Genomic DNA, 15370 nt, shown 5'->3' with positions numbered 1-15370 from the left:
GTGTGTGAGAGAGAGAGAGAGAGAGAGAGAGAGAGAGAGAGAGAGAGGAACAGAGGAAGAGAGAGAGAGCCTGTTTGTGTGTGTGTGTGTGAGGGGGGGGGGGCTGTGGGTATGTCTTTGTGTCTGTCTGTGTGTCTGTGTGTATGCCTGTCTGTCTGTGTCTGTGTGTGTGTCTGTGTCTGCATTTGCAGTGAATAATATCATTCGGTGATTATAGTCAATCCCCCAAACAAAGCCTCTGAAGTTGGTTGCAGCTTGAATGAGAGAAACAGTGGGGTAACTTTGGCCCCAAGAGAAAACAATTTTTAACAAATGCCTTTGTTTGGGAGCTGTTAAAAATTATGTTAAAAAGGTTTTCTTGGAAGATATATCATGTTTTCCATCAGAAAGTAAGGCAATTATCTCCAAACCAACAGATTAAACTAGTCAGCATGGTGAATTCCAGACCAGTGAAGACCCATAGTGAGACTATGTTAAAACCAACCAGCCAACCATCCAACCAACCAACTAAGTAACCAAAAAGCTCAAAATATATTAGCTAAATTACAAAAATAAATGCATTCTTCCTTCCTTCCTTCCTTCCTTCCTTCCTTCTTTTTTCCAAAATAAGGTTTCTCTGTGTAGCCTTGGATGTCCTGGAACTTGCTGTATAGTCAAGACTGGCCTCAAACTCATAAGACTTCCTGCCTCTGTCACCCAAGTACTGGAATTAAGGTGTGTACCACCACTTCCCTGATATAAAAACATATTTTTGACAACTGTATCATTTTTGCAAATTAAGTTTTTACTTTTACTAAAAATTAGACTCTAGAGTGATATGTCATAATTTACTCATGTTAAATTTTGTTTGCTTAAGTGAAAAATTATAAAAGTTATTAAGTGCATATAATATCATAATAGCTTCACAAAATATTCAATTAAATGTTCAATTTAAAATGTTCAATTAAAGAATGTTATGAGGCTGTCAAGACGACCCAGTGAGTAAAGGCACCAAGTCCAAGGACCCAAGTCTGACCTCTAGGACCCACATAGTGGAAGAAGAGATCTGACTCCTGCAAGTTGTCCTCTGATTTTCACACTGTCCTGAGCATGCAATCCTCCCTTCTTCCCATAAAAGAAATAAAATACAGTTTTTAAAAATGAAAAAAAAAAGGAATTGCATTTGGATCATGCTATCCTTTATTCCTTTTCTTTCCTTTTTCTTTCTCTCTTTCCTTCCTACTTTCTTTCCTTCCTTTCTTTTTTTGGCACAATAGATGAACAACCAATTTTAATAGATGCCTCAGTTTCCTTTGTGCTGGGATGACAAGACATGAGTCAGGCCCCTCTAGTCTTTGAAAATGTAAATTAAATTAATTTTTTTTTACTAATACATAAAAACGAAACATCATATATATGGTGATGGAATAGAATGTGATGCTTTGATGAATGTACACATTGTATATTGTTTAAATCAGGATAGATGGATGGATAGATAGATAGATAGATAGATAGATAGATAGACAGATAGATGGATGGATAGATAGATAGATGGATGGATGGATGGATGGATGGATGGATGGATAGATAGATGAATCATCTTAATCATTTATCAACTGGATGTCGGAGTAAAACCAGTGATTCTAGACCTAGGGAGTCAGAGATGGGAAGAGTCCAAGTTTAGGGACAGCCTTGGCTATGTAGCAAGTCAAAGCCTGGGCTACCAAGTGAAAAAACAAAAAATGCCCAAGACAAGCTTTCAAAATCCTTCTTTGCTTTTTGAAATATGCAGCACATTGCTATCTATAGTTGTACTGTGTAGTATCAGCACATCAGAACTTTGTCCTGACTGATCGTAACTTCAAATCCTTTGGTCATCCTTTCTCTGCCCATCTCTCCCTGCTTCTCTGTGCAGTCTCTGGCAGCCATCACTCTACTCTTACCCTCTATGTTATCAACATTTGTAGATTCCCCACATACAAGTGCAGTTGTGTAGGTCTTTCTAAGCCTTATTTTGTTTGGCTATGCACATTGTTACAAATAACAAAATTTTGTTCCTTTTATGATCAAATTGTATTGCATTCCCCAATTAACGGGCGCTAATGTCATCTCTATACCTTAGCTCTCTTATGGACAGCACTACAGCAAACCCAAAGGTGTAGATGCCTACTACACTGAGTAGTTTCAGTTCCTTTGGGTATGTCCCCAGAAGTAGGATTGTGGAATCACATGATTGTTCTTATTTTATTGTTGAGAAAAATTTTTGCAAAATTTTTGACTTACTCATTTGCATGCCTACCAATAGTGTACAAGGGTTCCACCTTATCCTTGTTAGCCATTTGCCAACAGCTATTCTTACTAGGATGAGTTAGTTTTACATGCTGGTTTTGAGTTGCATTTCCCTGGTGACTAGTCACCGTGATGAAGCTGTTTTAATAGACTCGACAGTTTGTGTATCTTCTTTTGCAAACTGTTTACTTAACCCTATTGCTCATTTTCAAGTTGGGTTAATCATTATCTTACTAGTGAACTTTCAAGAGTTCCTTACATAATCTCTAGAGCTGTCCCTTGTCAGATCCATAGTTTGCATGTAACTTCTCCCTTTCTGATGGTTGTCTTTTCTATGAGCTGTTTCTGTTAGGATGCTTTTTAATGTGATGTAGAATCATTCATTCACTTTTGCTGAATTGTTCATGTCTGTTGCATTTCTGTGCTGTCTGTGTAGTCTTTTGTCTGTTAAGCACGTAGACATGCTTACTAAATGCAGTAGATTGCCTTTAATGGCAGAAAATGCTGCTGAAGGTTGACATGAGGTATATAGTATGTACGCTTTTATACCATCAGCGTTTGAAAGAAGCTTCTTGCCTATTCAGCTCTCTGAAGCTCATCTCCAGGTACTAAGCAAGGTAGTTCATACCTTTCATTCCAGCACTTGGGTGACTGAGGCAGGAGACCATGAGCTCAAGACCACCCTGGTCTATATAGCAAGATCCACAAGGTAAACCAAAACCCCAAAACATTGCTTTACACCTTTTGTAGCACTCCCCTCACCCTGCTGTTGCTCTAAATCATAGTGGATCTGCCACTTTGTACAAAATGAAAAAAAAAAGTCAGGGATCTTTATTGATTCATGAAATTCAGGAGAACAATTGGCATTCAAAATAACCAACCTTTCAACCTCTTTATTCTCACCACCAAAGGCAGCCACTGTTCGAATAGATGAAAGGACTTCATCAGCAATAGACCCCGCCTTGGCATACGCTTTCAACTCAAACTCCGTGAACCTGGCCACACTCTAAAATCCAAAGGAATAAAAAGGGAGTTGGCCAGTCAGTCAGTGATTCATTTAATGAAATCAACAGGTGGCATGGTTCAACAAAACACAAGGTGTTCCACTGTAACCAGAGAGAAAAAACTGGTCCAAGATTAGCTTGTGTTAAACATCATCCATGGGTGTTTGGATTTGGGTATGTTAAAATGAGAGTAAGTCTATCTCAATGAAAATGTTCTCGTAGAGTTAAGTACCCTCAAATCTGGTAATACTAATATTTCAGCTGTTGTGCTAATGGGGTCCTTAAGTCAAACTATGATATATCCCTTCGATATTAAAAAGAAACCATTGCAGAATTTACAAATATCAGAGGAAAGAACTGGAGGCCTATGTAGGCACATGGTTGGCTAGAGTATAGAGGGAAAGCAAGGACCAGGGTACACAGACACAGCATTGCAAAGGGAATTCCAAAGGAGAAGTCATCCGGTAAATATTTTAACTCAAACATAAGGGGTTTACTACATTTTTAATTTTTACAAAAGAAAAAGACAACTGTGTTCAGTAATTTTTTGAAAGTCACTTTTCTAAAACTGGTCTTGGACTGAGTCCTAGTCAAAAGTAGCTGGACATGGTGACATGCTTGTGATCACAGCACATGCAAAAGAAACAGGGATTCAGGGTTAGCCCCAGCTAAGTGAGAATGTAGCCAATCTGAGATAGATGAAAGCCTGTCAGAAGCAAAACTAACCAACAACAACAATAAGAAAAAGAGGAGGAAGCTAATATTGTAGAAACACACTTAACTCAGAGATCTAAGACACATAGAGTACTCGGATGACAAGAGTGTATATTCTAACAGGGATTTTCTTCTAGACCTTTAGTAGAACTGTTACTAGCAAAATATTAGACCGTTTATAAACATAAAATAAATAAAAATAGCTTCAACAATATTTTTTATCATTTACTCAGACTACATTTTATAAAATCTGTAAATTAAAAAGCTGTTTTCCCTTACACATTCAAGTTCAATGGATAGCATTGCAGCTTTTATCCCACCTCTATCTAATTTATTTCTGAAATATAGACAGTTTGCACAGTAGTAAGGATATTCAAGAGTTATGAGTGATATCACCTTTATTAGAGGGCCACATTACATAATAATTGGAGCATTATTTGATACTGAGGAGTAATCAAACATTAGAAATCAATACATTGACAAGCACATTGACTACACTTGGGGAAGGCATCCAAGCATCATGTTTTGGCTTTTTGTGGGTGTACGTGTACATCTTTCCATGAAACAAAGTTAAAAAAAAACAAAACAAAACAAAACATTCTTACCAGACCTATGATGGCTGCCCCAATCCCTATGAGAGGGCTGACAGCGAGGATCACCAAGGTTAGTTTCCAACCCCTATAGAAGCCTAAAAGTAACCCAGACACAGCCGTCGACAGGCGCTGGAGAAAGAGGGCCAACTGGTCAGCAATGACGTCATTGATTTTATTAATATCACTAGAAATAAGAGAGGTGTAGATCAGTATAACTGAATTCTGTCAGTTTAACTTTCTGTTTTCTCGTATGCTTCTGTTCTGCTGTCACTCTTTAATGAGAAGTGAGGACTCCGTCTCACACCTTTCGGAATTTCTCACACCTTGGGAAGATACAAACCTCAATCCCTATAGTCAGCTGTGTGTGTGTGTGTGTGTGTGTGTGTGTGTGTGTGTGTGTGTGTGTGAACTTTGCATGCTGATGTGGATTCCAAACCTCTGGATCATTCCCAGGAAAAACCCATATCATCTCCTTATACATCCATAGCAAAGAAATTAGTCTATCTGCCTACCTGTCTGTCTATATGTCTTCCTCTGTATCTGTCTGATATCTATCTATCTATCTATCTATCTTTATCATATTCTATTTATAGGCAGTAGAGACTGGTGGCTAAGAACACAGACTCTGGGACCACACTCTGAATTTGAATACAAGCTCTTCTTGGGAAAATTATTCAAGTTTCTGGGTATCAGTTTCCTCGTCTATAAAAAGATGGTAATAGAAGAACTGCCTACAGTTCAGTAATTATGTACAAGCACGTAGAACAGTACCCAGTGTAATGAGAGCCGATATGTGTTACTTTGGATCACTTCTTTGCTTGCTAATGTTATGACTCCTACCTCTGGAGTACTTCAAGGTATTCCAGAGCTTCAGAGCAGGGATGGAAAGTATTGTGGAATATTGGTTGAATATAATTGCATTAAATTCATAAACCTGAGAGCATTCCCTTAATTTCTTGTCTGGATGGAGCAGATAGGTTGGTATTTAATAGCAAGAAGGAACTCAAGCCATCACCCAGAAGTTAACTATTGTATTCTAGTACGGTTAAGCATCTGTCAATGGTCACAGAGAGTGGTGGGAAAGCAAGGGCTGGTTCTAGACACTCAAACTTCCACTCTGACATTACTGGCTGATGGTGTCTTCAAGGGTTCTTGGCCTCTTATTTAAAGATCTAAAATAATGGTTCACATAGAATTGTAAAAGAAGCAAAATAACTTTATTCAGACTGAAGTGATAGCATAGAGTATAGACTGTATAGGCCACATAGTACTCAAGTGTCCCATATCACATGGCCTGAGATTTGGTTTTTGTGCGCTCTAAAGAAAAGAGGGGCTGGTTACTAAGGGGGAATCGTTTGGATGGTGTTTTTATCGGTAGATTTTGGCACTATTTATTATTTCCCAGTAGACATGTCTCTTTCTAAAATGCACCTAACTTTAACCTTATGCATGCCCAGTTATTTGTAAGCATAAGATGGAAGATAGAGGATCTTCCCTAAAGCTTACCCAAGTACACACTTTTGATTTACTGAGCAGGTTCTCAAAAGCACTTTAGGCCCTTCTATGTCTATACACAGATATACAGGGTAGAAACTGTCCAAATATGATGGTTGTTAAGGTAGGAGACACTTATCCATTGTACAGAGATCTGTAAGTGTAGTCAGTACAGGAGGGAGTCTGGGGTTGCTAAGAGCATTGCTTGGAGGTAGACGTGTGTGTGTGTGTGTGTGTGTGTGTGTGTGTGTGTGTGTGTGTCCTGAATGCAAAGGAGTTAGGCTGCCAAGTACATTGTTGTAAGAGGGAGGGTGTGTATATCCCAAACCTAAGAGTCTCAAGTTACCAAGCATTCCTCAGACTGGCCTCCCTCATATCCTTCACAATACACGCATTGACTTTAGCAGGGCTTCATGTTCAGTTCAGGAGAGTCCAACTACTTTAAGCTGTCTTTAAATCTGTTGTCTGCTAATTTTTTGTCTGTTTGTTTTATTTTGTTTTTAACTTTCTCAAGCTACTTTTGGAATTTATTTGGGGGTTTCTTTCTACACCTCCATAGACATAGCAAAAGAATGACTTCTAAGCGTGTTTTTTTCCATGTGTGTGTGGGTTAGATCATCCATCTCTCAGTTTCACTGTGTGTCAAATAACATCATGTATCTAAATCTTCTCTTGTTATATTTCACATCTAACATTTGGACCAATGGTCTATACACAAACTTGTAATACCCTGTCTTTTTTTTTTTAAGTAACTATAGTATAAGCTAATATCTACGAAAATGCCATATCTATGAAAGTCTAATTTATTTTTATTTATAAAACCAAGGTTTCATGTGACCAAGGCTGGCCTTGAATGCCCTGTATAGGCAACACTGGCCTCGAACTTCTGATCATCCTGCCTCCACCTCCCACCTACTAGACAGCCATGGGCAGCCACGCTTGCCCATCTATGAGACAGAGCAAATCAAATTGAAACTGAAATCAAACTGTGATCAAATTGTTACTTAACTTATAGCCATAAGGATTTTTTTTAACCTAAATGACACATTATAACCTAGTTGCCCTTGCTACTTACTCAGAGAATCTTGAATTCAGCTCCCCCACGGAAGTGCAGTCAAACCATCCGATTTCCATTCTCATTATTCTCCGAAAGAAAATTTTTCTCATTTGCCTTATCTGACGAGCCCCAGTGATTACCCACAACCTTATCTAGAAACAAACAAAGGTGTGTTTAGCACGGTAACACAAAACAGGTTAAGCAGACTTATCTACTCTTTCTCCTATTTCTGAAAAACTACACTCCCCATGGTTATGGTTGGGACTAGCTGTAAAGAAGAAGGAAGCCGTTGACAAAGTGCCTCTTTTGGGCACTAGGGTATGAGCTCTGACACCCTTGCTAATGGGGAGGTAAGCTGACATTTGTGGGAATGGCAAGGATCCAGCTTTAATTCCAGTTCTGGCAGGTGGACAGGCCATTTGACGTATTGGGCTTCACTGTCTCCATCAAGTGAAACAGGTTGGCAGCACCTGCACTAGGAAATGGATGATCTCCATTCATCTGCCTTGCATAACCTTTCTCAGCTTCCTCCTTCTGTATATACACCTCTAGGCATCCTTGCACAGTGTTCAAGAAATGATTTGGTCAGGCTCTGGCAGAGCCTCTCAGGGGACAGCTATGCCAGGTGTCAGCAAATGCTTCTTGGCATCAACAGTAGCCACTGGGTTTGGTGTCTGCTGATGGGATGGATCCCTAGGTGGGGCAGTCTCTGGATAGCCTTTCTTTCAGTCTCTGCTCCACTCTTTGTCCCTAAATTTCCTTTTGAAAGGAGGAATGCTGGATTAATATTTTTGAAGTGGGTGGGTGTGTGGCCCCATCCCCTCAGCCAGGGGCAATGCCTATCCACTGGCTATGGTCTCTACAGGTTCTATCTCCTCTTTGTTGGGTATTTTGATTAATGTCTTCCCTGTTGTGTCCTGGGAACTTCTTGGATCCCTGAACTTTCTAGAGGCTACCCCCAATTCAGATGTGGATGCACACAGCCAAACATTGGACTGAGCACAGAGACACCAATAGAGGAGTTAGAGAAAGGACTGAAGGAGCTGGAGGAGTTTGCAACTCCATAAGAACAACAATATCAACCAGCCAGAACCCCCAGAGATCCCAGGGACTAAACCACCAACCAAAGAGTACACATGGCGGGGGTCATGGCTCCAGCTGGATCTGTATGTAACAGAGGATTGCCTTATCAGGCATCAATAGGAGGGGAGCCCCTTGGTCCTGTGGAGACTTGATGACCCAGCATAGGGGAATGCTAGGGCGTTGAGGCAGGAGTGGGTGGGTGAGTGGTGAGTACCCTCATAGATGCAGAGGGAGGGGAAGGGGATAGGGGGTTTGTGGAGGGGAAACCGGGAAAGAGGTTAACATTTGAAGTGTAAATAAATAAAATAACCAATAAAAAAAGGAAGAAATGAATTGTGGACAATTTAAGCCAAAAATCATGCCAAGCAGGGAATCTCATGTGGTGATAGATTTCCCCTAATCTAAAAAAAAAAAAAATTAGGTGTCATGAAGACGGAAGCCAGAATAGGAGCAATGGATCCGTTTCTCTTTAGAACTACTGCGATCTGGACTCATTGGACAAATGAAATGGAGAAATCTTTTTTTTTCTACAGACGATAACAAAATGTGGAATACTTTTCTTAGTTAATAATTTTTTTAATCACCTAAGACTAGCAAAAACTGAGATTCAAAATTACAAATTTGGACTGGATGGACACTTGGTTAGACTTCAGCAAAGAAAAAATTTTTAGGAAAACGGATTTTGCTCTCTTGCTCTCTCAGTGTCTGATTCTCTCCAGCTCCAGCCTACACACTGAGAAGAGCCAGGCAGATAGGGGAGGTCAGGCAGGAGGCTCCTTAGCCAGAAAAGTCCACTCCTTCCTCGCCCTCACCTCACTCAACCCCCGCCCCAACCCCGCTTCCCTGCCCAGTGACTGCTCAGCTGTCTGAACCTTCCCCACTCTCTCAGAGCCTTCATATGCGGAACTGAGTATTTCATCGTGGTATCTACAAAGCCAGATGTCTGTCTGTAAGTAGAATGGAGGTGCTACTAACTTGAAAGTATCCTAGGATAAGTACAGCCACGCCGACTCCTGCGTAGACGGCAGAGAATTTGATGATTTCGCTTTCAATGTCCACCAACCTTAAAAAGAGGGAAAAGGACTGAAATTTACAAATAAGACCCGGGTATCAAAGGTTGTGTTGGTAGGTTTAGAGGGCTTTGAAATAAACTTACTATACATTTCTATTAAATATTCACATGCAGAGAAAGGTTTTTAACAAAAGCCAGTCGGGCTGCCTGGAAAGACGATTCAAGAAAGAAGTAAGCTGTCAATCAAGAGCTTACTGTTGACACCGTTGGGAAGGCAAGCCAGATTTTCACCTTCTCCATCCCAGAATGGCATTTTTAAAAACGTGTCTGTCATATTCCTACAGGGGATATGGCCCTTCTCATTAGCCCTAGCTTTCTGCCGGCTGCATCCCTCGAAGTTTCGCTTACTAGGGTTAGTTTACAAGTGGAAGAAATACTTATAGAGAATCCTAAGAAGTCTCCTTCCCTTCCTCTGAGCTGTCATGCTGGGACACAGGGACTTGGCTTGGCAAACTAGATAAAGGAGGGAAAAACACTCTAAAAATCACTTTCAGGAAATAAGGGACTTTTGTAATCAGAGATCTAGCACGTGTTTTATGGCAATGTTGGTCCAAATGACAGGGGCCCCATTTATTTAGGAAAGGAAAGAAGACAGAAGAGGAAAGGTTCTTTTTAGTGACCATGCGCTCATCCTGCACAATTTATGGGGTCTACTTTCCTCTGATAACCTGAGCTTCTTTTTCATAGAAAGGATCATTTTCTCTTTGGTGGACTATGCTTCACATTTCAGGTGTAGAATCTCAGGGTCTAGCTTACAACATAAAAGTGATCTCATATACAACCATAAAAATTGATAGTTTTAAAAAAATATTTAAATCAATGGGTCTCTTGGGTTCACTTTCTTAGAGTTGTTTTTTTTTTTAACTCTGCTCCCCCAATGCTCTAGTTGCCCCAATATCATATGATAAGAAGTTACCTGTTCTGACAGTACATGTTGGCGAGGATGTGGAGAAAGAGGAACACTCCTCCACTGTTGGTGGGATTGTAAACTGGTACAACCACTATGGAAGGCAGTCTGGCGGTATCTCAGAAAATTGAACATAGCGTTACCTAGGGACCCAGCTATACCACTCCTGGGCATATACCCAAAAGAAGTTTCAACATACAACAGGGACACATGCTCCACCATGTTCATAGCAGCCTTATTTATAATAGCCAGAAGTTGGAAAGAACCCAGATGCCCTTCAACAGAAGAATGGATGCAGAAAATGTGGTACATTTATACAATGGAGTACTACTCAGCTATTAAAAACAATCAGTTCACAAAATTCCTAGGCAAATGGATGGAGCTGGAAAATATCATCTTGAGTGAGATGACCCAATCTCAAAGGAACATACATGGTATGCACTCACTGATAAGTGGATATTAGCCCAAAAGCTCACAATTTCTAAGAATCTTCATATAGACCACATAAAACTCACATAGAAGAAGGAAGACCAAAGTATGAATGCGTTGGTCCTTTTTAGAAGGAGCATCAAAAGTTTCAACCAGAACTCCCAAAGTCTAAACCACCAACCAGAGAGCACAAAGGGAGGGACTCACGCACCTGTATAGGGAATTGAGGGTGACCTTGTTAGACTCCAGTGAAAGTGGAGGGCCAAGGTCCCCAAAAGTTTGGATCCCCTACTGTGTTGGAATTCGAGAGCAGGGAGATGGGACTGGGAGGATGTTTGGAGCACACCATCACAAAAATTAGGAGGAAGGGGTAGGGGATAAGGGATTTGGGGGGAGAATGAGAAAGGAGACAACATTGAAAGGTAAATACGTATAATACCCAATAAAAACCCCACACAGATAAAGGATTTAAAAAAAAGGGAGTCTATTTATTTTAAATTAATTTCAAAAGTTTCTAGGAGATGCAAATTGGCTAAGATACTATTTTAAGCTCTCCACAAAAGAATTTAAATCTCTGTTCAATATTCTCAAGAGAGAGGTAAACCCTAACTTCCTCAACAGTTAATTGACAAAAGAGAGGTAATCTCACAAAAAGTGGAAAAAGCTATTTCTAATCTATATATCATATAGCCTGATTAATTGTCAGTGGAGCTATAAAAGTCCTTTGACAAAAGATTATTAACATAGATTTATATATCCTTAAATAAGGCCTTCATGACTCTCTGAGTGTGGAAGGAGCAACTGTTGGCGCTTCTGCCCTGATTTTACAAGAACCCTGAAAAATTGGCTTTAAAAACAAAAGAGGGGGAACGGTACCCCCTCAGAAGGAGTCCCCCTGAAATACTCTCCATCATGCCTTGTTCACTTTTCTCTCTCTAAAGCTGAAAGCTCATGGCAAATCTCTTGCTGACCATGTTCGTGACCTCGGGCACCACCAAGACCAACAAAACTTTGCCACAGATATGGGGAAGGACCCTCATACCCATAAAGGGAATGCCCCAGTCCCAGTTCCCTTATGGAGCCGAGGACTGATATGCCTGCCCAATACCACAGAAGGCACAGCTAACCGGCTACCACAAATATTAATGAAAAAAATAGATACCCTCAAAAAGCCAGGCCCAATCATAAATACTATGAATAACAATTTACATCCAGGGAAGAGAAATCTCCCTGAGAATCCCCTTCTTTTTTCTTTCCAGGTAAAATTGAATCACCCGTGATGCCTGCTATTAGAAGTTCTAACCCAGATGGACCAGAAGCCAGGAGCCTCGCCCTTACCCTCACCCCCTACCTTTTCCCACCTGCACAAGGTCCCCTGAAGCTGGGCAACTGCAAGATCCTGCTTGGCAACTGCAGATAGACTCAAAGCAGTGTACCATATCATCTGAAGAATAGCAGGGAGACCATAACTCAAGCAGTGTACCATATCTTCTGAAGAATAGCAGGTTGCAGTCCTCCTCGCCCCCACGAATAACCAGGACCCGCTGGTCGGGTCAAGTGGCACCCAGACGTGGGGCTCGAGGCACGGACCCATCCGGATGGACCCTCATTGAGAGGATGTGTGCACGACATCAAGATTGAGCAAGACAGAGATCATCGCCCATGACCTGTCGTCCACGGAACCAGGTTGATGCTGCCATCAAGAAGGCAGTTGAAGTTCATTACCATCAGCTGAAAATTGCAGAGGATCCAGAAGTGACTCCGCAGGAGACTGACACAGCTGTCAGCTCCCCTGCCTCCCCCTACGGTCGACCCCTAGACTTCCACGCCCTCCAGAAGGGTTCCTGGTATGCCTGGCTTTGCCCTCATTTCTCTTGCTAGAGAGCTTGGCCTCTTGATCACCACAACAAAAATTGGCTTTTTCCTAAACCAAGGCCACCCTTGATATGGCCGCTAACATTGGGGAGCCTTCCTTTATGACAATATTACACCCCAAACTGACAAATGGTTGGTAACTTGAACATTTACAAGAGACCAGGATGGCTGTGAGTTAGCCCAATGACGGGATTATTGTAGGTCCACTTCCCAGGGGCCCACCCAATGCAGCCGAAAAGGAGTGCGTGGTGCTGGGAGTGGGTGCAGCCTACATGGCCTAAGACAGGGCTCTCACCCTCCTTTCACCCACATCAGAGTCCCTTGACGTTGCCCATCGTCGACAGCCTAAAGCCTTCGACCATCGATGTGACTTGTCTCACATCAGTGTTTTGGGGTTGTGAAGTTGTCTAAGACCCCCCCATAATTAGACATCCAAATTCAAAACTCACATAGTTGGGATTGAACATAAGACGCCTTCTCTAACTAAACAGAGAAGGGGGAGATGCCAGAAGCCAGGACCCTCGCCCTTACCCTTACCCCCTACCTTTCCCCACCTGCACAATGTCCTCTGAAGCTTGGCAGCTGCAAGATCCTGCTTAGCAACTGCAGATAGACTCAAAGCAGAGTACCATGTCTTCTTAAGAATAGCAGGGAGACCATAACTCAAGCAGTGTACCATATCTTCTGAAGAACAGCAGGTAGATCATAATTCAAGGCAGTGTACCATATAGACCATGACATGTTTCAAGGCACAGGCCAAGAAGATTTTATACTTTTCCACCACCTGGACCCTCTTACCCCCTCCCCTTGTAAAACATGCTATAAAAAAGCATTTCATGCTCAAAAAAAAAAAAGAAATTAAAAAAAAATGAAAAAAAAAAAGAAGTTACCTGTTCTCTATTGAATTCCTTTCATCCTTATTTAAAAAATAATAGGCTTACTTACTTTTGTGGACATATTTCTGAGTACTAATCTAACCTCCATCAATACCACATAAGCCCTATTTTTGCAGTTACTTACAATTGATGTTCACATTTGGTAGCTTATTTTATTTTCAATGAATTTAGTTCTGCTCTTTTGTCGTTCAATACAAATTTTAAAGGACTCTTGCCAAGACTGTAATCAAAGTAAGTGCCCAACAATTCCTCAGTGAAGAAAATATAGCATACGTGATGGTTTGTATATGCTCAGTCCAGGGAGTGACACTATTAGAAGGTGTGGCCTTGCTGTAGTAGATGTATTGCTGTGGGCATGGGCTTTAAGACCTCATCCTAGCTGCCTGGAAGCTAGTCTTCTACTAGCAGTCTTCAGATGAAGATGTAGAACTCTCAGCTTATCCTGCACCACGCCTGCCTGCCTGAATGCTGCCATGCTCCTGCATTGATGATAATGGACTGAACCTCTGAACCTGTAAGCCAGCCCAAATTAAATGTTGTCCTTATAAGAGTTGCCCTGGTCATAGTGTCTGTTCACAGCAGTAAAACCCTAACTAAGACAGCGTATATACACAATGGAATACTAGTCAGCCTTTAAAAGGAAGGAGGCACTGTGTCAGTTAGAAGCCATTTCATGAAATAAAATAAGCCCAGCATAGGAAGTGGTATCACACAATCTCATACAGAAAGTCTTAAAAAGTGAAAATCATAGGAAAGAATAGAATAGTGGTATCCAGGAACTGGGAGTGAAGAGACCAGAATTTTATTAAAACTGTTCAATTCCCAACAACCACATGGTAGCTCACAACCATCTGTAATGGGCATTCAATGCTGTCTTTAGGTGTGTCTGAAGACAGCAACAGTATACCCACATACATGAAATAAATAAATATTTTTAAAAAATAGAAACTTTGGTAGCAAGAGAAGCAATTGTAAAAGTTGTATTGTGCAACACGCCACAGTTAGTAATAGTGTTTTTGTACACCCAAAAAATACTAAAGGAAGAATTATAAGTGGTTTTTTTTTTTTTTTTTTTTTACCACAAATGGATGTTTCTGAGACTGGAGAGATAGCTCAGAGGTTAAGAGCACTGACTGCTCTTCCAGGGGTCCTGAGTTCAATTCCCAGTATCCACATGGTGGCTCACAACCATCTGTAATGGGATCAGATACCCTCTTCTGGTGTGTCTGAAGAGATCAACAGTATAGTCATACACATTAAATAAATAACATAAATCTTTTTTAAAAAATGTATGCTATGGAGGGATCCCTGGCTCCAACTACATATGTAGCAGAGGATGGCCTTATCTGGGGAGGCACTTGGTCCTGTGGAGGCTTGATGCCCCAGAATAGGAAGATGCTAGATCAGTAAGGCGGAAGTGGGTGAGTGGGTGGAGGAGCCCCCTCATAGAGGCAAAGGGGAGAGGGTATGGAATATGGGGTGAGTTGTGGAGAGGAAACTGGGAAGGGTGATACCATTTGAAACATAAATGAATAAAATGATTAATAAAAAAGAATAATGTATGTGGTTTGTATAATTATACAGTATGTATAATGATATATGTATTAACTAGGGTAATTTAGCCACCCTACAATATATACATATGTCAAAACATCCCATTCTACATGCAATTTTAGTGTAATTAACTTAAATTTTTTATCTAAGGTATTAGCAGTCAGAACATATCTAAATCCAGAACTAAAGAAACTGAATCAATGCTCTTGATCTCTTGCCTCTAGCTTCTCTCTGTCCCCTTGCCCCTCCCCTCTTCCTTTACCCCTCTCTCCACATGGTCACGGCCAGCCTTTACTTCTCAGCTCCTCTTCTCTTCTCCTCTCCTCTCCTCTCCTCCCCTCCCCTCCCTTCCCTTCCCCTCCCTTCCTCCCCTCTCTCCTCTCTCTCTCTCTCTCTCTCTCTCTCTCTCTCTCTCTCTCTCTCT

At 41.1% G+C, this 15370-nt stretch overlaps 1 protein-coding gene across 2 annotated transcripts in view; it reads right to left on the bottom strand.

The window, feature by feature from the left end:
* Positions 1 to 15370, bottom strand: part of Abcb11 (ATP binding cassette subfamily B member 11) — a 106376-nt gene that overhangs the window by 66679 nt on the left and 24327 nt on the right. For both annotated transcript variants that reach the window (XM_028762874.1, XM_028762875.1), the window contains exons 6-9: positions 9189 to 9276; positions 7149 to 7282; positions 4592 to 4763; positions 3150 to 3274 (exon numbers count right to left, since the gene is read on the bottom strand). In XM_028762874.1, coding sequence (XP_028618707.1) covers positions 3150 to 3274; positions 4592 to 4763; positions 7149 to 7282; positions 9189 to 9276 — 519 coding nt within the window. The remainder of the gene's footprint in view (positions 1 to 3149; positions 3275 to 4591; positions 4764 to 7148; positions 7283 to 9188; positions 9277 to 15370) is intronic.

This window comes from Grammomys surdaster, unplaced genomic scaffold, assembly GCF_004785775.1.
Source record: "Grammomys surdaster isolate TR1022 unplaced genomic scaffold, NIH_TR_1.0 136, whole genome shotgun sequence".
Classification (NCBI taxonomy): Eukaryota; Metazoa; Chordata; class Mammalia; order Rodentia; family Muridae; genus Grammomys; species Grammomys surdaster.
Note: the sequence above shows the minus strand (reverse complement) of the source record. Positions and strands in the feature narration are given on the sequence as shown.